This window comes from Rhyacophila brunnea, unplaced genomic scaffold (assembly GCF_057557595.1).
Source record: "Rhyacophila brunnea isolate RB1 unplaced genomic scaffold, BYU_Rbru_1.0 scaffold_16, whole genome shotgun sequence".
NCBI classification, from domain to species: domain Eukaryota; kingdom Metazoa; phylum Arthropoda; class Insecta; order Trichoptera; family Rhyacophilidae; genus Rhyacophila; species Rhyacophila brunnea.
Genome location: NW_028232816.1, coordinates 11197247 through 11220751, shown reverse-complemented (window position 1 = coordinate 11220751; position 23505 = coordinate 11197247). Strand labels below are relative to the sequence as shown.

Below are 23505 nucleotides of genomic sequence, written 5' to 3'. Positions count from 1 at the left end.
AATTTATATTTAATTTGTTTAAAAATTAATTGTATTGGGAAAATATTGCTTTCTTGATGTAATATTTTTTTTATAATAAATCATTCTAAAAAACACAAACTGCCTTATTATTTTAATTATCTTTTACTACCTATAAAATATACATAATATAATAGGTTTTTTTAAGTTTTTGTGAGATTGTTAGGTGATTCATCATTACTGAATAAAAAACATCACATTTAAGGCTGTTAAGGTAATATTTTCCCAAACAATCAATTGAGTTCCGTAGATAAGAAATAAAATGTAAAAAAAGTTTTATGAATTACGATTTACAGATTTAAATTTGAATTCATTTTCTTAAAATATAACCATGCCATTTACCTACTTTCATGTTACATATTTCTCTAAAGAATTATTGTAATATAATCTAATAGAATAAAATATGTACATAACAGTATCTGCGCATCTATTCTATGCACAAGACTGCTTTCGGCCGCTACGGCAGCTATCTAGGGTAGGTTTGTATCAAAGTATTGGCACTTATTGTGACAATTACAAGGTGCTGAGATTAACGAGTGAGAATGACATAAGAAAAAATAAATTAGGAGTCGTTTTCACATCTGTGGGTCTATTCTATACTTATCGACCGCTAAAGTGATAAATATTATCAAACTTGTATCAAAGTATTGTAACATTTACAATAAATTGGTTGTAATTGTTGCAATAAGTGCTATATTTTAACTGTACCTCTCTTGCTGCTGTTATATTATGTTATATATTTTATATAACTTATAAACCGATGTGCCCATATTGCCAATAGGCGGTAATACAGGCACTGTGCACCGTATACATCATCTTCACTGGAATCATTTGCGCCCCGGCTATATATTTAGTTTACTTAAAATGAACCCAAAGCTTAGTATGAACTAAAGCCATTATAAAACAACTTAAACCGTGCTAATCGTTTTAGCCATGCGTAAGTTCCAGAATATCGTGCGCCGACCGGGTAAAATGACATCATATTGGTCTGAGTAGAGAGCAATTACAGATTTGAATTATGGTTTGTTATTATAGATGCTACAGCTTACTGTTCATGCTTCAAATTATGTTTAGTATCATATTTAGCAATCTCGTATGTAAAATGCCTATAAAACTAAAAACAATAGAATTCATTATTTTCTAAATTTAAAATGGGTAAGAAATATAATACAATGTCGGTAAGATATTTTGAATTATGTGTACTCCAATTTAAATCAGTAAAGATAGAAATAGTTTTCCTGCACAATTTGTGAAAAGTCACTTACGGAATATTAACATTAGGTAGGCCATCGATTTGGAGTCAAGAGTATGGACCTAATTGGTTGAGAAAGTGGCTAACATCACATAAAAACAAATAATCTGTTAATACAAATCTCCGCTCTGTGGACACCCATATGATCTTATTGGGATCGGACATGGTCAAAAGAAAGAAGAGATGGTGACGATCTACGTCTATATTATACTGCTCATTGTTAATTGGCTGTAAACCGAATGATTATAGATTTAGATTAAAATTAGATCAAATAATGATATTCATTGTATACATGTGGTAATAAGAAAATAAATAGATAATACAGTTTTATAGTATAAAAAATATAGTTTTATAGTAATATTAAGTACATCATTTTCATCCTGGAGCAGGAGTGCAAAGCTATGAAGCGGCAACTCTACACACGGTGTTAGTTAGTTTTTAAAATTCAATTAAACCCTGCGAAACCAAACCATAATAAATAATAGGTAGTCAAATAATACTCGTCGATCTATACAATATCTAAAATTATGCAATTAAATCATACATAACTTTGGATATTTTATAGAAAGAATAATATTTTCTATCTATTATAGTTTGGTTTAGGCAGGGCTTAATGAATTTAAAAAAATAAACCTATAATATGTGTAATATGTATTCTTAATCCAATGAAAAAAAGTAAGTATAAATGAAAAAGTATGCACAATTATGTCATCGCCCATAGTATACCAAAACTATTAAGGTTTGGTTTAGTTAGGGTTTCATTGATTTTTAAAAACTAACCAACACCATCTGTAAATTGTAGTCTTAGTTCAATAAAAACAAATACGTATGACTAACAAAGTTTAATGTGCACTACTTATGGCAGATCTTAACAGCCTACCTCCACCCTTCGCTACTGTGTGACAACCCAAGACTGATTGTTAAGAGGTATTGAGACAATTCATTCTATTTAAATCGTGAGCTTTAATTTCAGAATGGATTCGCTTATTTACTTCCCTCGTTCGGAGACCTAGAGAACGGCCGCGCCAAGACCTTTGCCGAATTGGAAATCATCAATCGAGAGAATTTATTGTACGAATTCGCCCACAAAAAAAAAATCATCGACATATCGAGCGCAAATACCAGTGGGTCAGACTGCAAACCGTTCTCCGACACAGTGTCTCTCGGAAGCGATGATATGGTGCTCACCGGAAGCTGTTCATATCCAGACAGCGCGTCGTCACCGTTATCTGATGTCACATCAAATATACAAGAAGATTCAACATATCAACTGCTGCCGGAAATCAATTTATCTACTGATATTCCTATCAGTCACAGTGATAATAATCCTAATCTCAGCTATGCGGCACCGCCAGTAAACAACTATGGCTCTCCACCGAATTACATGCCGCAGTATAATTACCAACAATTACCCCCTGTGAATGGCCAATTCTCGATATTTAATCGCCCACCGCCAATGTTTCATCCGAACAACCCTCAATATTATAACAATCATTTTGCTCAAGCATTTTCTCCGGGTCCTAGATTGTGTTACAGTCCTCAACAATATAATAAAAGCCTTTTCAAAGGTATTGTATATAACAATGATCCATACGATTATGTGAATAGACCGCCGCTTGGCATTCGACCGAGGTTTATGTCTCATCAGCAAATTGATACCTCGTACCGAAAGAATCAAGCTGTCTTCAACAATCTCAAGTCTCCAAAGTACACGTGGCAGAATGAGGAATATAAAAAAATGTGTCATAATCATACCATTCATCACCTACCATACAAAATTGAAAACAATTCTAAAATTGAAATCAACAGTATACATAATAACAATAAATTAATTAACAATTCAACGGGTACAAAAGAAATACCGAACAAACCGAATGATAGAAATGATACAGCATCTACCAATAATGATGAAACACTAAATGTAGGATTGAATCCTATGATATCCGAGTATGTTCCGTTCTCGAGAAATATCAGAAAGTCATCATCCCCAATCCTGCAATCGGATTTGGGGTTATTGTCTGCGGAATCGAAGACCCATGAGGATGTAGGTGTCATAGCTCCGGATCAAATTAAATCGGAACTGTTTGAAGACATGAAGAATAATAAATTTATTAACAGTTTTATATGTACAAAGGAAATATCGAACAAACAGAATGATAGAAATAACACAAAATCTTCCAAACGTAATGATGAAACACTTCATGCAAAGGTAGGATTGAACCCTATGGTATCCGAGTATGTTCCGTTCGGGAGAAATGTCAGAATGTCATCGTCCCCAATCCTGCAATCGGATTTCTGGTTATTGTCTGCGGAATCGGAGACCCATGAGGACGCAGGTGTAGGTGTCATAGCTCCGGATCAAATTAAATCGGAACTGTTTGAAGACATGGAGAAGCTGACTATCGCTAAGGATGTCAAACCCGCAGCCACTTTGGTAAAACTTGAAAGTGAGTAAAGCCACAATATATTACATTGTACAGTAGAACTAAAACTATCGATCACCGATACACATTGCAATGTTACATTATTATTGGTGAGGTAAATTATACATTTGTACACCCGGAGTGGGGCAGTTGCCGAGTGTCCGCTTCTAAAGCTTTGTTTGGAAAAAGCACATGCATTGCGTTACATGTAAATTGTACGTAAAACATTTCACTGTGGCACAGTTCACCATGAGTTTTCTTATCGGGAAGAGATGACCGTATAGTATACCATCTCCAATTTTATTAGATTCACTATGAACATGAATTCATTTTTCATTGCTGATTTTGGCATAATTCAAGAATGAAAACCTAACCTAACCTAACAAATAATCCAGTATATCGGCTATTTCATGGGTTCATAATCGTAACACACTCCCACAATTGGTGGTAATTATTTGTCAGCACCTCCTGTCACATTGATGACTTCATTAATTTTCTGTGTAGCCTGAAGATTTCATTATAAATTTTCATCGCTTGCTGTTATTTTGTGCAGCCAAAAACCCAACGATCGACATCATATTAATGTAGATTCTGAAACAATAATTTAAAAAATTTATGTCAAAAAATAAAATAACAATGGTCGCCACTTTTACTTTTGTAAGAATACGCAAATAAGTCCAGTAAAACCTCGTTAATACGAATTCCATGGGACCGAAAATAAAAAAAAATAATTTGATTTTCTTTAATTTCGTTTCCGATCATAGATCTCCCTACCGAATTGGGTCATAAAATGTCAGAATTATTTTTATTACCTTCATAAAATAAGTAATTTTTGATGTTTTAAGGAAAGTCTGTCACAATTTTCAATGATTGGCTCATGAAATAGTGTACTTTATTACGATTTATTGAATATTTTTATATGCCAGGATTTGAATTAAAGGTATGGTTTTATATGAAAATAATGTTCAAAGAACTTTTTTTTCGGGAAAATTTCGAATTACGACATACAAGCGTATATAAACATAATATAATTATAGAGCTTGATATTGTGCTTTCAACTAGTAAAAATAACGGTGGATTATAGTAGTTGTCGGATAATCAAGCGGCAGATTACTGAGAGTGTGCTGTATATTGTTTTGTCTTTTATTTATATGGCACAAATACACTAGTATAATAAACGTTTATCATGATCATTAAGACTTGATAATTTGGAAAAGGGCTGAGTGCCCTTGTAACCTCTACATATCGTTGCTGTAGGATTGGTTTGTCGAATAGACCAAATGTCAAATGTTCAGGAGACGAAAAAACAAATTTCATTATCCTATATTTAAATACATGCGAGGTATTTAAATTGTTGTTTTTACAGGATATGAATGCTGTATTTATACAATTTAATTTAAAGAAAAGGATGGTTCTGGTCCATTTAAATACAAAAAAATCATTCTGCATTGAAAGGTCGATTTTGACAAAAATGGATATTCGACAAACCAATCTACAGCGACGATATATTGAAGGTCTCTAGACAATTTCATTTCTGACTCGCTATTGTCTATGCTCTAAACATGAGCATAGACAAAAACACATTAGTTGTAGAGTTGGGTAAAACCTCTACACCTTCTTTCCAAAAAAATGTTTAAAACTCATTCATTTTGTAGAGTTTCTTGGTTTCTAAAGTGTATTGAGCACAGACTTTAGAACTGTCATTTTAATTTTGTGAAATAGTATTTGTTCGATGATGTCACTCTTCTATTTGACACCCACGATGGCCGTGTGGCTTAAGCGTCGGCCTATAGCGTCGTGGGTCCCAGGTTCGAATCCTAGGTCTGACAAGTACACATTGTTTTTCAATTTGTGTGTGAGTCCTAATAGGTTGAGCAAGTGGCTGACATCCATTTCTCGTAAAAACAAAATCTGTTAATACAAACCTCCACTCTGTTGAGGCCCATATGATCCTATTAGGATCGGACATGGTCGAAAGAAAAGATTCTTCTGTGGGCAACCCATTGCAGGCATGTTGGGTTTTGATATATCTGACGATGTCAGGCGTGTAAAGACCAATTTTTTAAGCGACGTCATTATATTCCATCTTGACAACATTCAATTTGACGTGGTTAAATGTATGAGCTCACAGATTCGCAGATTCTGATCATCAAATATTTTTTTAGCGATAGTCAATCGAGTTTTGGAAATTTGGGTGTGGAACTCTGACAATCAACCTTGCGTTCTGCTGCACCAGGCTGGACATCAGCTGCTGACAGCAGAGGGAAAATCTAACCTCAAGAGTGTGGTCCACGAAAAGCCATCGCCCCGTCGCCTCCTTCTGGCTAACGAAGAAGTCGCCAAAATCGTCTCACGGTAATTTATTGTCTTTGTCCATTTTAAATAACATTACAAAAAATGGTTGCCATTAAATAAAATAAAAAAGCCTTTTTTGTGGTTTTTTAGTTCCCATTATCGTCGAGTCTATGTTGCTAGTTAATTAAAGTCAAATTAGTCCTGAAATCATTTGCGATTTTCTCTGAAAGTTCCACTGTAAATTAAGATATTCTAACTATTTTATTACTCTTAACTTAAAGTCATGTAAATTCTCTCCAAGAAGTCTCCAATTCCACGAAGGCCGCGCGGTTTAAGCATCGGCCTATAGCGTCGTTGGTGCCAGGTTCGAATCCTGTGTCCGGCAAGTACACATGTTGTTTTACAATTTGTGTACGAGTCAGAATATGGACCTAATACGTTGAGCAAGTGGCTGACATCCATTTCTCGTAAAAACACAATCTGTTAATACAAACCTCCACTCTGAGGAGGCCCATATGATCTTATTAGGATCGGACATGGTTGGTCGGAAGAAGAATTGGCAATACCAATAGCAGGTTAGTTCTGCACTTTGGGCGAACAAACAACTGATGCTCCCTATTTTTAAGAGAGTTATCAGGGACACAGGTCAATACTACAAAAAATGGTTGAATTCTCATTTAGTGCCAAAACCCACTGACGCGACGCGACGCGAAAAATCAAAAAAACACAGCAGCACTACATGGGTAGTAGGTCGTAGCTGAATAATAAATAAGAACGATAATATAAGAGAAACATACTTTTAATGACATATAAATACATTAGAAATAAATCTGAGTTCGAATGAACGCTGATTTACAATATAAATATTACCTACGCAATGTTAGTTTATTTTATAATTTCACTTAAATTAATAATAATGTGAAATTTAAGAAATAAATATACTGCTATTCACTATTGCCAAAGTGACCCAGTGTCGTCATCCGTTTTTAGAACGGTTCAATTTGGCTGACGCATTCATTGTTTGCAGCGTTAAGCCATAAACTGTGACATTTATTTTTCTTTATTGATATTAAATTATTCAAGTGTTCAAAAACTTTTTTAAGAAATAGAATAAATAAACAAAGACATATTTAATTTATCTTCTGAGAAGTTCGACGTTCAGTCATTATTGTACAGTGTACACTAAGATATTATATTAGCTTATTGACACGGCAGTCTTCGGTGATTAAGGTAATCATGAAGAGACGCTTTGCGACCTTTACGTGGCTAGGACAAGTGTTCCTGATGCCGCCAAAGAGTGTGACACTTCATACACAGTTGAATTAAATGCGCAAAGGAATAGACGTACGTTACAATTTGTTGGAGTAAATAAGCAAGTCAGTTTAATATGCTTCTATCTTCTCAGTATTTGTACCTTATACATTTCGCGCTTGACACATTTTTAATATAGATTGAGAATAATTATTATGCCTTATGATGTTTATTAAAAGAAAATAATTCTTCCCTCGATAAAACTTAAAGATGTGCATAATCAATTAATTTATTGTCTATACATGGGTAGTTATTTATATTTACAACAAATATTAAAAATAATGTTAGATGTTAGAATGAAAATTAAATTATATTTCAGCGTTTTATCGAATTAACATTATAATAAAGCTTAAACATGTATATTATTATGCATAAATGCGTATTTTAAGATAGTATGAAATTACAAACAAAATATTAAGTAAGTTATCTACTAAGTATAAATGTTTCAGTAGTTTGATTGATAAACTACTTAGGTACTGGGTGCCGGACGAAATCCCGAAGGCCGAAATCCCGAAAAATAAAAAAATACAAACATCAATAATTGCGCAATTTTTGCAAGAGACACAAAAACATATTTTTTGTGGAAATGTAAAATACAAACATCAATAATTGCGCAATTTTTGCAAGAGACACAAAATCCATTCGTTCTGCAAAATGGTCTCCTGAAAAAAAATTGCGCAATCGGAAAAACCCATTTTCCGCAAAAATGGGATTTGTCTCTTACAAAAATTGCGCTCACGATTGCGCAATTATTGATGTTTGTATTTTACATTTTTTTTATATTTCCACAAAAAATGGGTTTTTGTCTCTCTTGCAAAAATTGCGCAATCATTGATGTTTGTATTTTTTTATTTTTCGGGATTTCGGCCATTCGGGATTTCAGCATTCGGGATTTCGGAATCGGGATTTCGTCCGGCACCCAGTACCTAAGTAGTTTATCAATCATATTATCTTAAAATACGCATTTATGCATAATAATATACATGTTTAAGCTTTATTATAATATTAAGTCGATAAAACACTGAAATATAATGTTATTTTCATTCTAACATCTAACATTATTTTTAATATTTGTTTTAAATATAAATAACTACCCATGTATAGACTATAAATTAATTGATTATGCACATCTTTAAGTTTTAGCGAGTGAAGAATTATTTTCTTTTAATAAACATCATAAGGCATAATAATTATTCTCAATCTATATTAAAAATGTGTCAAGCGCGAAATGTATAAGGTACAACTACTGAGAAGATAGAAGCATATTAAACTAACTTGCTTATTTACTCCAACAAATCGTAACGTACGTCTATTCCTTTGCGCATTTATTTCAACTGTGCGGCGTCCAATCCTCCCGGAGGCCAATTGGGTCGGCGTCCAATTGGGTCAGCGTCCAATTGGGCCGGCGTCCGATTGTACCGGCGAACAATTACCGGAGGCCAGTTCGCGGTGCCAAATCGTCCCATTCCCGGCGTTGGACCGAGGGAAGTGGCGCGAACTTGTGCTTGCCCTATGCTCCATTGCTGGGTATAGAAGGTAAACCATTGCGCACTACCAAAAAATGCTATTTTGAAGACCACCGGCCGCCACTGTCTTCAAGCGTAAGCGAGACGCGATGTTGTCATTGTATAAAAATTGGTAAACGTCAAAAAAAATTTGCGCGGTGTACTTGGTTTTTTTTCCGGCAGGTTCTACTGCGCAGTCGCAGATATCTCTCAAATTCCAACTGTCGCTTGAAAATTCAGAAGCTGCTGAACTCTTTTGAGCAATGCATGCAATCTTACAACTTGATCCATAATACGGGATATAAGACCTTTGTCAATAAAATTCATGCACTCTCACCCAACTGGAAAATGTTAAATCTTGTGCAGGATAGCATATTGAATAAAAATATGTTTAATTAAAAAACAGACGCCCAATCTAAACAAAATACATATATGTTGCAGTAATTTGGCAGAAGACGGCTTGTCTGGGATGCTGATAGGCGAAAGCATTTCGATCGATCCACAATCACGCTGCTTTGGAGGGGTCCTCGTGTTCGTCCCGATCAAATTCTTTCTCGCCTCTATGCGGGAGTTTAAACCTCAGTAAGTGTTTTCATATTATTGCCAATCCAGTCTTTTTTGTTCTCCACAAGACATTGTTTACAGACAAGCCTGTATTTCTGACCTCTGTCACCATCAATAAAGCCTAGTTCAGATCATGCTAGTATTTTAGTCGAGTGGAATGCCCCAATGCTGGAGGGTGACAGAGTGATATATAGTTAGATAGATACCGAGTAATTTAGTAACTAAACGTGTATGAACAGATAAATTTAGTGAAGTTATTTAGTAAAATCCTTTAATCGACTCTATTTTATGCTAATTTTTCTGTTGTGAGCGGCCCTGACCACCAATCTCTAAATAATACCAAAATAGCCACAAGACATAGTACTGGTGCAAAACTGTTACAACTACAAAGATACAACTTTACAATTTTTAACATTAAACTTTTGGATTTTTAAATTTCCACTCCATAAAAATAAACAAACCCTAATGCATCTGACCTATTTATCCACTTTGTTTTCACTCACTAATTTATTCCACTATTTATTTATTCTAATGTAGCCATTACCAATAAATTTATTTTTACTTTATGTCGTACCGATGGCAGTTTGCACTATTTGCTCTGTCTCAGTCTCTACAATTTCATATGCAACGTGACACGTTGATACCGCGTAAAGCATGGCATGCTCAGAGTATCCAATGCCATGAGGCCTGAACCATCATTGGGCGGATTCATGGAGACATGCACAGGTCAATTACGAGACGTCGAAATTTCTAGCCCGTAACCAATATTATAGTCACCCTTTTGAAACATCGCCAATAAACTCTAAACTTAATATTAATTAATAAATACGTAGGTATACACATTGTATGCAATCATTCCCCTCTCATTAAATTGTGTTTGTGGGCTGTAGCTGTTATAAATTTTAAGTTAATTCTTGTTTTTTTTTTTTAATTTCTTTACAAGCAAGTAAATCAAATGTTTTATTATTACCACGTTTTTATTAGCTCATTTTCTTGTTTGTCCGGTACAGATTTTTTCTTGTGTGTCAAGTACAAATTTTTTCTTGTTTGCCCAAGATTTGTATTGGACGATTGAAGATTTTTAACTAACTTCCCGACTAGCTAGACATTTGAAACATTTAGAAAATATCAGAATACGACGACAATGCGTTCTTTTAATACTTTTGGCCATCTTTAAGCAGAGTTGAATTCATTTTCAGTTAATTCTGTTTTGTATGTTTCGGAAAAAAATTGTTAAAAGTAATATTTACTACTCACTATTATTGGTTGCTAAGGGGGTCCTAGCAACTAAATTATTAATATATACGTGCGTTACTATGGAAATAAATATGAAATGTCAAAATGACATTTCAGTATTCTATAATATTTATTCAGTATTTCTATCAAGTACAAAAAAAAGTATTTATTAATACATAGAATTGTCAGGTTTATATGATTCAACAGAAAATTTAAAAACGTGGTATATAAAAAGTTTCTTTTATCTTGTAATTATTTTTAATAGAAATGTACCGATAATAATAATTAATGGTAAACAAAGTACTGTTGGTTGCTAAAGACTAACATTTTTGGGCAGGGGAGCATTGGATTTTTATTTTATGATTTCGGGGGCCGTGGTATGAAAAAGCTTAAGAAGCACTGGTCTAATGTATATCATGAAGACTTGTATATCGGTTAAGAATGTCACCATGATTACAAGAGATGGCAGTATATTGTGCACAATATATTAATTTATTTAAAACAACCGGCTGGGGCTAGAGTAATTAGTGTAAAGTACAGCGTGTATATATGCTCATTTTCTATCCCCAGCCTTGCAAGCACGGATTTGTAGAGTAATCATCTGGTTAAGAAGATGGCATTGTTTACTAGAGAATGACTATGAATATCAGAACAATGGAACATCTGGAACCAAACAATTAAGTGACTCCCAGCCATGGCCCCCACATCCTGAAACGGGCCCCCTACCTATCTCTAAAGATAAAGGCAGTCTGACGCTCTACAGTAGCTCCAAATGGTGTACGCGGTAAAATTAATGTATATATTTAGTGTTTTTTGTATATTTGAATTATGGAATTGTCGAGTATCGATACACATAATTTCAAATAATAATAATAATAATAATGTTGAAGATAAATAGCGACTTTTTTTTACTGTTCGAGAGATTTTGTGATGTGTGCTTAAATCACTTATCTGGTCGATTCGCCACGCCGAACCCCCAGGCTAGAGCCCTGTCAGCCTCCCCTTTGTGGGGGCCATACTCCCAGCATTCGAATCCAGTTCCATTTCCAGCTCTGGTTCCAACAGCTAATAGGCGATATGTTTTTGTTTGTTATAGGTATATTTTATTTTTATCTTTTTCAGCCTGCAAGTGACGACGTCCCAATTGCTTCATATTGGGGGCACTCTGACGGCATCTTTCAAATCTATTTGAAAAACTTTCCTCTGCTGTGTTTTTTACCTTATTTTTTTACCTATGCTTTTTTATTATTTCTTAAAATATTTTTGTTGTATTAATTTTAACCCAACTGACTACCTTATTTTTAATAAGATAACCTATTACTCGAATTCAGTTCACCGCTGCGCGTAACTGACACAATAATGTGAAACACGATAGATCTGTATTTGATACTCACGTAATTATAGTGGCGCAACTCAGCTTTCTTATATTGTAAAACATGTATGTATGTAGATATTATCTATATAGTTTCCTTAACGTTCTGACAGGGCAGGAATACCGTATACGTTTCTTTGACCCTAAGGGGTCGAATTGCTCTAGGCACGCCGGTTGTGTAGTTCTACCCAAACTTATCCGACATTGTTCATTTTCAATCTTCATACGGCACTCCTTCCCTTGACGTAACGATATTTTACCAGACGCAAGTGTTGTCTTTAGATCATCGTATTTGCGTTTGCACAATTTTTTGTTTATAATATTGATCATTTTATTTTGACAAAATGAGTTTGTCATGGATAAAACTCAACACAACAAACTTATTGTATGTATTATTATATTATCTATAAATTTATTTATAGAGTTCATGTTTTTTTTTTTTAATCTAATTTAAACACGTGGTATTACCTCAAATACAATTATGGGCTCCTAAGTATTTTTCATGTAACTATAGATGTAACCATGATAGTAACCATGTTACTATAGATTTAAGATTCAATATCAATTCATTATACCCAGCAAACCATCACAAATGGTTACAAAAAGTGAGATTAAAAAACTGTACATTATTTCAAAGATAACCGGATGAAACAGAACATGAAGAGACAGAATGGTGACAAAATAGAACAGCCGGGGGAAAAATAAAACATTCATTTTTGTCGTATCTATTTATTAATTAAATACTTATAAAACTTAAATTTATAATCACTGCATGTTTGGTCATTGCGCGTAAAAACTTATCTTCTTGATTTTTTGATAATCATGCACAACTCCACAGAATTATTAAACTCATTATTTCGTTGTACTTAGTCACCCAAGCATTTTGAACTTATTAGATTGATTAAAACGAGATATACCTAAATTGCCGGCGACACCGAGTTGAATCCCGTTTTATTGAGGCTTTCCAGCGATTAGGAATGCAGAAATTATATAATATGATTTTTTACGGCTTATTGAAAACCTGTGTTATTAAAAATCTATACAACATAATAGAGACATGACAATTTCAATATTAAATATTATATTTTTCCTGAAAGGTCATAGTTATATTTATTGCTGTTCTGTTTTGTCAGTTCTGTTTATTAATGTTCTGTTTTATCATGTTCTGTTATATTATGTTCTGTTTATTCCTGGAACCAATAAGACCTCATTTATAGAATGTTGAAAACATTTACAATTGCATATTTAACTGTGAAGTTAATTTACTCCACCAGTGCATCTATTCTATACACAAGACTGCTTTTAGCCGCTACAACAGCTATTTATGGTAGTTTTGTATCAAAGTATTAGCTCTTATTGTAACAATTACAATAAGTTAGTTGTAATTGTTCCAATAAGTGCTATGTTTTAACAGCACCTCTGTTGGCTATGATAAATTTCAGAGCGTGATAGTCAGTTTTGACTGTTTAGACGGCTAACTTAGTGTAATTGTTACAATAAGTGCTAATACTTCGATACTTTCCTATCCTAGATAGCTGCCGTAGCGGGGTGAAAGCAGTCTTGTGTATAGAATAGATGCACTGGTCACTTAATGTGCGCAGGCGGAAACGAGGCGAGGCTTGTGTGTTTATTGTCTATGCTCGCTATTGCTGACAATGTTTATATGGCAACTTTTGTATCGCCATGTCTCGCTCAATGCCCCTACAACATTTTTTTGTTTCCTGACCCTACTATCGAATCTCACTTGTAATATGAGGCTTAGAAAGTTTAAGTAAAACACCTTTTATTGAAAATTGATTATTGTTTTAAAACCTTTTACATTATTGTGATATATTAAAGTGAATCTTTATTATATAATGTGTTATGCGTTTGTATTCAAAGCTTTTGGCGGTGATAATATAGTGTTTAACCTATGCTTAGAGTTAGTATTGTTTTATAAAATTGTGAAGTGCTAGTTATTGTATGTCAATAATTGAGCCCCTAGGCAAAAAAGTAGCGGCACCGCAAAAACTTGATGGAAAAAAAAAGATAATGGTAGCTAAAAAATATATTACAGTTGCTTTATGAATATATTTCTTCCCGAAAACAAAATTGAATGGAAAATACGCTTCATGACAAAATATGCCCTTTCAATTTCATTTCTTCTAATCTCTTATTGTGGCGAAACACGTTCCACCTAGGGGCTAAATTATCAACACTGGCGCAGGTCTTGGTTTCCTCCAAAAACTTTTTCAATCCTGGACAGCGTTGCCGACTTAGAGTTTTTTTTGCCAAGATCTAGCATTTTTGAATAGGCATCTAGTTTACAATTTTTATATCTGACGGATGGCGTTAAATCTACCATTTTTCGACACCGCAAACAGCTTTAAACTTATAATAAAGCTAAAATATTACACCAGATTTGCTTGAAAGTCAACACGCTAGTCTTACCTCTTCTTCTTTGACCATGTCCAATCCGAATAAGATCATATGGGCCTCCACAGAGTGGAGGTTTGTATTAGCAGATTTTGTTTTTACGAGAAATGGATATCAGCCACTTGCTCAACCTATTAGGTCCATACTCTGACTCATACTCAAATTGAAAAACAATGTGTACTTGCCAGACCCAGGATTCGAACCTGGGACCCACGACGCTTAAGCCGCGCGACCGTTGTCTTACGTACCTACTCTATATTTTACTAGAGATGGCAGTACCATCCACCTGTCAACATTGAAGCGTTCAATGTGGTCAATGCGCAGACAGATATGGAGTAAGTGTGTGCGTCTGTACGTGCCTTGCACTGCATTGCATATACATAAATCAAGACAAATATATCACTCGCAGTCGGAATACAGCGGTCTCGCGACGCAGCGCCCGTGTGGCTTCGCTCTTAAGTGTCTGCCTATAACATCGTGGGTCTGGTAAATACCAGTGGCGAAGGGTGGAGGTAGGCTGTTAAGATCCGCCATAAACAGTGCACATTAAACTTTTTCAGACATACATATTTGTTTTCATTGAAATAAGACTACAATTTACAGTTAGTGTTGGTTAGTTTTTAAAATTCAGCTAAACCCTGAGAAACCAAGCCATAATAGATAATAGTCAAAAAATACATGTCTATCTATAAAATATCTAAAATTATGCAATTAAATCATACATAACTTTGAATATTTTATAAATAGAATAATATTTTTTATTTATTATAGTTTGGTTTAGTCAGGGCTTAATGAATTAAAAAAAATAACCAACAATATTTGTAATATGTATTTTTAATCCAACGAAAACACATAACTATGAATGAAAAAGTGTGCACAATTTTGTCGTATTGCCCAAATTAGACCAAAACTATTATGGTTTCGTTTAGGCATGGCTTAATTGATTTTTAAAAACTAACTAACACCATCTGTAAATTGTAGTCTTAGTTCAATAAAAACAAATACATACGACTAAAAAAGTTTAGTGTGCACTATTTATAGCAAATCTTAACAGCCTACCTCCACCCTTCGCCACTGGTAAATACACATATTGTTTTTCAGTATGGACCTTATAGGTTGTGCAAGTGGCTAACATCCATTTCTCGTAAAAACAAAAACCTGTTAATACAAACCTCGTCTCTTTGGAGGCCCATATGATCTTATTAGGATCGGACAAAAAAATATGTTACATACAAAATGACGACTAAATTTCTTACCAGCATTCATTTTAAATTTTATAACCTATTCTATTAGTATTTAGTTGTAAAATACAAAAGCCTTTTTCAATCTTTTCAATATTTTTGTGAATGACAGTTTGTAACACTGATCCTGGACGATCTAGTTCTGCCGGTTTCCAATTACTTGAGTTAGTGGGCACAATTAATTTTTTTAAAACAATTTCCTACTTGAAACTATTTTTGTTAGAAATTAAAATATATTTTGGTGACTGTCAAGTACAATACACTTTTGTCAATTATAATCAAATTTGTTTATATGTATATCCAATAATACAGTTGTGGCTCTTTGGCCGTTCTTTGAAGGCCCCGAGACTAAAATCATGTCAAAATTTGTCAATTTAAATATTTAATAGTGTTTTAAAAGTGGATGGGTGAACACCATTGTTCTAACGGTGTGATTTTACTTATGACCGTGATCGCAATCGTCTTATTCGGTTGCGATTTACCATGACCATCGTACTGAATGGTTACATGTAAATTGTACGTATTACATTTCACCGTAACACAGTTCGCCGTGATCTTTCTTATCGGAAAGAGATAACTGTATACTATAGAGCATTGCAGACAATAATGTTCCAATTTTATTAGATCCTAACCTAACCTAACTTTGACTAGCATCAAGTAGAGTAGTTAGCAAGTCCTTAAAGAAACTCGATAGTAAATGCGAGGTATCCATAAAGGCATCTAGAAAAAAAAAACCTAACCTAGCCTAACAAATAATCCAGTATATCGGCTATTTTCAATATTTGTTTGCCACTGGCTTCCTGTAAACTGATAAGAACCGTGTTTTACTTAGATATGAATTTTATTTCAGTACTATATGACCCAAAGAGGTTGAACGGTCTTTAATATACGACCATATATTTACGATTCAACATTTCACGGTGAAGTGTGATACGGTGAACTGGTAAAGTACTTAATTATACTCTTGGAAGAAGCGATCTGTTACGGTTGAATTATTAAGTTTTAGAATCTATCAGTATTATACAATGTATAATTTGTTTTTTGGCCAAAGTTTGACGTCTCTGAATGGACGGGAAGTCAAAAAAATAGATTCATGCAACATGAGATAAAGAGTTGTACGCTTAGCGTAATCACAAGAAAATATATATTAACAATACGTTAAGATGTTTATTGAATAGATTTTAATGATAAATTAGATATACCCTGGAGATATTAATGCCAAAGACTGCAACCACTACAATGAGGGTGGTAGCAGTGCTCGTGTTACGGAAGTCGAGTGGATGTATTGCCAGGATTTTTAAATTTTGTTTCCCACTTTGTTTAAGTATCTACTTGTCTTAAATTATATAAAGAGTTAGATTATTTTTTAACTTTCATGTTCTTTGATCTTCATAACTTTGTAATAAAGATAGTTAAAATGACGAAGTTTTCACCCATTATTTGTGATATTTTTAGTTAAAATAAAAAATTATTTGTATCCGTCATCGAGGAAACTCTATCTTTAACTTCATTTATGGAGAGTGATCCAGTTTTGTTTAGCCTGGGTGATAACATAACTCCCCCCTTCTACTACTTTTAAACACGAACTTAGACTAAACATTAAATGATTTCACTATGAGGGAATAAGAATAGACAACTGTGAAGGAGTTTTAGTTCTCCAAATTGCTAGTTAAACTTGTTGCAGTCCCAGTATATAATATAAGAATATTTTGTTACAAATTAAACTATTTTTTTATCATTAACAATGTTATTTTGTAAGATGTGAATTAATTGAAATATATATTCATATCAGCTTATGAAAAACGAATGCATTATTATTTGAATTGATAAGAGTTTTTTTGTAAAAGCAATCCTTAATTGGAAAAATACAATCACTTGAGATTTTCGGGGTCTCTTTAGGTCATCTGCGAAATCGTTGAAGCTGCGTATGCCTCCAGCATCTATAAACAGCCGCTGTTTGTAAGTATAAGTATGCATTTTTTTTGGTTACCCATGGCTTACTTCCCTCCAACAGGCACTCTTCGCTACTGTCAAACGTCTACTATTCTTTTGTGTTGCCTACTAGTAAGCTTGGAATCCGGATGGGTATAGCGGGACTGCATTCAACCAACTTGGAGTCACATGAAGGTCAAGGCTATATTCTGTAAGGACCGAATTTCATTTGTTTAATGCCTGCGTTGCTACCTGTGCTCCTGTATGGCTGTGAGACATGGCATCTTACTTAGCTTCAATGGTCTCGGCTTTTGAGCTTTGAGAATCGATGTCTCCGCTGAATTTTAGGGGTGCATTGGTACAACCGCGTTACAAACACCCGAGTTCGTGAGCGGACACAACGTCTTCGGTGATTGAGGTAATCATTTTATGTGGCTGGGACATGTGTTCCGGCTTCCGCCAAAGAGTGCGACACTTCGTACCCTTGTGGCACCGCTTCAAGGGCTCCGTCGCCGTGGCCAGCCCACCCTCACCCTGCAGCATTGCTAGAAATGCGGGGCATGGCGGGAGGCGCAAGAGTTGGCGATGGAACGAGGGAAGTGGCGCGAACTTGTGCTTACCCTATGCCCCAATGCTGGGTCGTGACAGGGTGAAAGAAGACACTCAACGGATAGTTATCACCGCTGGGTTGTGGATATGGTAAGAAAAAATAATTTAAAACGCTTTTAATTGAGAACATCATTTGACAGTTTAATGATAAACTTACTTCAAAAACTATTTTACATCAACACCTCCCATATTCTGACTTCGATCAGTCCAGTTTCTCTATAGTCCGGCTTTATAATTTATAACAATATAAAATTTAAATCTAGTGTAAATCATAACTAAAATTGTTTACTTAATCTGGTATTACAGACTACGGTTCCTTCATAAAAAGATCAATCACATCTATCAATGTGACCAGTATCTCAGTCTTTGCACTCTTAAAGCACGAAATATATTGAGGTGCATGTTGCGTATTATCACGTGACATCACAGTAAGCTGCCGCGCCGCTATGGGAAAAAAGCGTGTAATGTCGTTTTTATTGGTGTTTAAAATGTTATCAGACTGATCTCTGTTTCTCCCATCTCTATCATCTCATCTCTAAGCTCCCATCTCGTAGCACATTTTGAACCTTTAAACGAACATTGTCAGTTTTGTCAGCAAAAACCTGCCGAAATCACCAGAACAACAATGAGATTTTTATTTTATTTGGGAAACCTCACAGTCGACATTGCAAGTACATATTACATTTTACATAATATACAAGTACCAATAATGGGTTTCCACATTTATTATTACATTTATATTAAATTAAAACAAAGTGAGAGAGAAGAAACAACTTTAAAATAAGTATATAATATAAGGTAGGTGTTTACGTGCGTGTGTATATGTGGGTGAGAGTGCGTAGGAGTAGGCTTTGGAATTTATTGCGGTAGTGTGAAGTTAGTTTTGTATGTTTTATTGTATGTATATAAATGTTTTTGTGAATGTGTCAAATGTTAGGTGTAAAATGTCTGTATCGCTGAAAAGATTATTGTACGTAGTCATCATTCTAACGAATACAGCTTACTAGCGTAGTTAGTGTTGTGTTTAGGTATATGAAATAATTTTTGAGCGCGTGCGTTTCTGGGGTACATTTAAACATATGCTGGACTGCACTATTTCGATCGAGTCAATATGTATGATTTGGTGTAGGAATTTAATGTCGTGGACAATGCGTTGTGATTCCAGGGAGTTGATGTTGTAGTTATGTGTGCTGGTGGAATTATGTTGTGTTACTTGGGTTGGAGGTGATGATTTGTGATATCTTAGGTACTTTTTCAAGTCTGATTTTTTGTGATTTATAGGTGGGTGACCAAATAGTAGAAGCGAACTTTAAGATGCTGCGTACGTAGGAGAAATAAAGTAGTTTTATGACGTGTGTGTTGGTGAATGGCTTACCTGTACGCAAAACAAAACCTAATGCTTTTGAGGATTTTTGTGCAATGTGATCAATATGAGCATTAAAGTTTAGTTTTATATCCAATAGGACGCCCAGGTCTCTGACTACCGGAGTGAATGGGATTGGCGCGGAGTTAATTTCATACTGAAATTTTATTGGTGTACGGTTTCTTGTAAAATAAATAGATTGACACTTGGAAGCATTTAGAGTAAGGAGATTCTGGTCACAGTATGTATGTATATGGCAGTCAGCAAGGCTATTCACCTCCGTGTATAGCTTTAGATCGTCTGCATATAAAATATAGTTTGCGTGTTGAAAACACTTGCCGATGTCATTGATATATGAATTGAATAAAAGTGGCCCCAGATGAGAACCCTGGGGAACGCCTGAGGGAATAGAGATAAAGTTTGAGCGGTAATAACTACTGCTTGGCATCGGTTGTGAATGTATGAAGTAAGCCAGCGGAGTAGATCTCCGTGAATACCAAGTAGGTCTAGTTTCTGGATCAGGATAGTATGATTAACTCTATCAAAGGCCTTAGAAAAATCGGTGTAGATGGTATCTACTTGCGATTTTTTATCCATGGAATTAAGAAGATAACTAGAGAATATTGCAAGATTTGTTACTACCGACCTGCGTTGCATGAAACCGTGTTGTTTTTCGCTAATATTTTTACATATAGCAGGGTAAAGTTGATCATATACTGTATGAGTACTGATAGTATCGAGATTGGTCTGTAGTTTTCTGCTCTCGAAGTGGAGCCGTTTTTGAAAATTGGGATCACAAACGCTTCTTTCCACTTGCGCGGAAATGTGCCGTCTCGGAGAGATTTTTTGAAGATTATGGATAAGGGGTATGCAAGCTCATCTGCGCAGTTGATTATGTAAACTGGGGGGATATTATAGCTTCCTGTGCCTTTGCTTACATCAATGGTTTTAAGGTATTTCAGGACGATGTTTTCGGTGATGATTATATTTGACGTCGCGGCGATGTTGTTATTTGAGTTGATGCTGGATAGGCATGGATCTAGATCAGGGGGGGGGCAAACTTTTTGGATGGAGGGCCAAATTCAAGAATTCAAAATGAGTGGCGGGCCGCAAGTAAAATACCATTTTTAGATATACACTATTTATTATCACGAAAAATAAACATTACAAAAAAATTAATTAGAAGAACGAAACTGTTTTTTTTAACATTTTTTAAATTCAGGTGTTAATTTTGTAGTTGATATTCTCAAAACTGCTTGTAAATGGGCATCGGAAATATTTGATCGTAAAGAATTTTTATTGAGGTTCATGATCGAAAATGTTTGTTCACATATATAGGTTGATCCAAAAATAATGAACATTTTTCTTGCATAATCTTTAAGTTGGTCGAATTTGTCTGAATTAAGGGCTTTGTAAAATTTGGAGATTTCTTCACGACGATGCAATTCTCTTAAATCAGTGTCACACTGCAGATCAATAATCTTAAGTTGTAGCTCTGTCGGTACACCATGCCCCCCACATCTTGACGCGGGCCCCGAAGCCAGGGTCTTGGGCGGGCCCCCTACCTATCGCTATGGTTAAAGGCAGTCTAACGCTCTCCAGTATTGTTTTTCAAATGGTGTTCGAGGTCAAATAAAATTCAGTGTAATTTAGCGATTTTTTAACACAGTATTTCTCAACACGTCCCAACAACTATATGTTTTAAAATGGTAATAAGTTAGAAGTAAGCTAGCTTTTAGACTTAGAGCAATTAGAGCAAAATTAAGATGTGTGTTTATCTCATTTATCTGGTCGACCCGTCACGCTGGGCCCCCCCTGAGCCCGGGCCCCTAGGCTAGAGCCCTGTCAGCTCCCCCCTTGTGGGGGCCATGCGGTACACTATCAATATCTATTGAAAATGGATTGCGTACTATTGCTAAACTTGTCTCAATTTTTTGGAAGTCACCAAATCTTTGTGAAAAATCGTCATTCAGAGCTTTAATAATTTTACCATATTATTCAAATTTATATTCTGGTATATTCAGCAACTTCAAAGTTGGAAAGTGGTCCACGTTGTTATTCGATATTTGTCGAAGGATTAACTTGAGTTTTAATTGAAATCCAATCAAACTTTTTACCATATCATGGGCATATATTTTTTTTCCTTGCAACGCGGAGTTAAAAGTATTTAAAAATGTCACGATGTTCAACGTCGAAAATATTGGTTACATAGTGTGAGACGAGACGCAACAACAAATTCTTCAAATTTTAATCTATTGTCAATATTTCTTAAAAAATTATAAAAAAGTTATTCGTAATCAGAAGTACAATTAATGATGGCGGGCCGCAAAAAAATACCCGGCGGGCCACATGCGGCCCGCGGGCCGCAGTTTGCCCCCCCCTGATCTAGATTGAGATCAGAATTGAAAGTTGTCAAGAAATATGTAGAAAATAATTCGGTGACTTCAATGTCATCTGAAGCAGTGACGCCACGCCGTTGTAATCAATGTTTTTGGGGATTGTATGAAATTTTCGATTGTTTTTGACGAAGGTCCAAAAATATTTAGGGTGGGACTTAATGGAGCTTTCGGATATTGTGATGAAATTATTATGGCACTCTGTCTGCAATTTCTTTTGCCTTTTCCGTGATATACTAAAAGATTCATAATCTAGATAGTCGCCATGAGTTTTCCATTTTTTATGGAAAACTCCCTTTTCCTTTCCTTCCCTTTCCTTGTCCCTTTTCTTTAATTATTTTGATAAGAGGTGTCGAATACCATCGAGGAAATGCTGAATTTTTTGTAGCTTTTTTAGGAATATGTAGCTTGATACTTTTGTTGAGAATGTTATAAAAATGTTCTACGGCGTCATCAATGTGAGGTGTGCTAAGACATTGAGACCAGTTGACAGAAGATAAATAGTTATTAATGGATGCATAGTCGCCCCGTCTAAATGCGAGTGTTTGTTTTTGATTTAACTTAATTCCGGGAGATAGCACGGTATAAGGAAGATCGATCTCGAGAGCTGGATGATATGTAACCTCTGAGACTAATGGGTCATTTGAGTGACGCACTATTATGTCAGTGTTTGACAAAATTAGGTCTAAGGTTCGATTTTGGATATTAGTTTGACCGTTATATTGGTTCAGTCCAGCTAGCGAAATACTGTCGACAACCAGAGATACTGTAAAGTTATTTGTTTGAGATGGTGAGAAATATTGTGAGTGAATATGTTTCGTCCAAGATAAAGAGGGTATATTAAAGTCACCGATGATGAGGAAGCGATCAGCAGGATATTCTACAGTCAGTCTGCAGACCGATTGAAAAAGATAGATAATTTTTGTGAGTGGTAAGAGGTCCCCCCTGGGTTGTATACGCATGCGACATGAAGGTTGTAAGGAGTTCCGAGTGATTTGGAGGTAATAGTTACCCAAATACATTCAATGTTCTCGGGTTGCCAGGAACATTGACGAACAGCGTTGAGGGTACGCATGGTGCACAGAAAAACACCACTGCCCTTGGATTTTTCAGAGTTAGTGAAGCTACGGTCGCAGCGGAACACATCGTACCTATTATCAGTGATTTCGGCATCAAAGATGTCTGGTTGCAGCCAACTTTCAGTGACACCTATGATGTCGTAGGCGTTACTCATAACTCTACTGGAAAATTCGTTAGTTTTCGAGCGAAGTCCACGTGTGTTTTGATAATATATAGTAAGATTAGGCATATTTTACGAGATCACCTCACGTACTTCACTGCATGATGTTTTTTATCATCTTCTACATGCCTACACATTTTCGAATCATGTCAAAATTGCGTGTTTTTTGGTTTTAGCAGTTGGCACTATGTATTTTCTATAAGAATGTTGCCTATTATCTATGGTCTGCGGGTTGGGCTCCATTCAAAATATTATTGAATTTACAGAGATCATGTGCATTCAAAATATTCTGCAAAATGACGAAACCATAGACTAAATTTGTCGCCGTGATAG

General features: G+C 35.1%; 2 protein-coding genes across 2 annotated transcripts in view; both read left to right on the top strand.

Annotated features, from left to right (window-relative positions):
* LOC147074366 (uncharacterized) overlaps nt 1–11911 on the top strand; it is a 55512-nt gene extending 43601 nt beyond the window's left edge. The window contains exons 9-12 of the mRNA XM_085943439.1: nt 2244–3717; nt 5859–6048; nt 9246–9386; nt 11727–11911. Coding sequence (XP_085799565.1) covers nt 2244–3717; nt 5859–6048; nt 9246–9386; nt 11727–11796 — 1875 coding nt within the window. The 3' untranslated portion in view covers nt 11797–11911. The remainder of the gene's footprint in view (nt 1–2243; nt 3718–5858; nt 6049–9245; nt 9387–11726) is intronic.
* The window catches only part of Cks30A (Cyclin-dependent kinase subunit 30A), a 204656-nt gene that overhangs the window by 53698 nt on the left and 127453 nt on the right, over nt 1–23505 (top strand). The window lies entirely within an intron of this gene.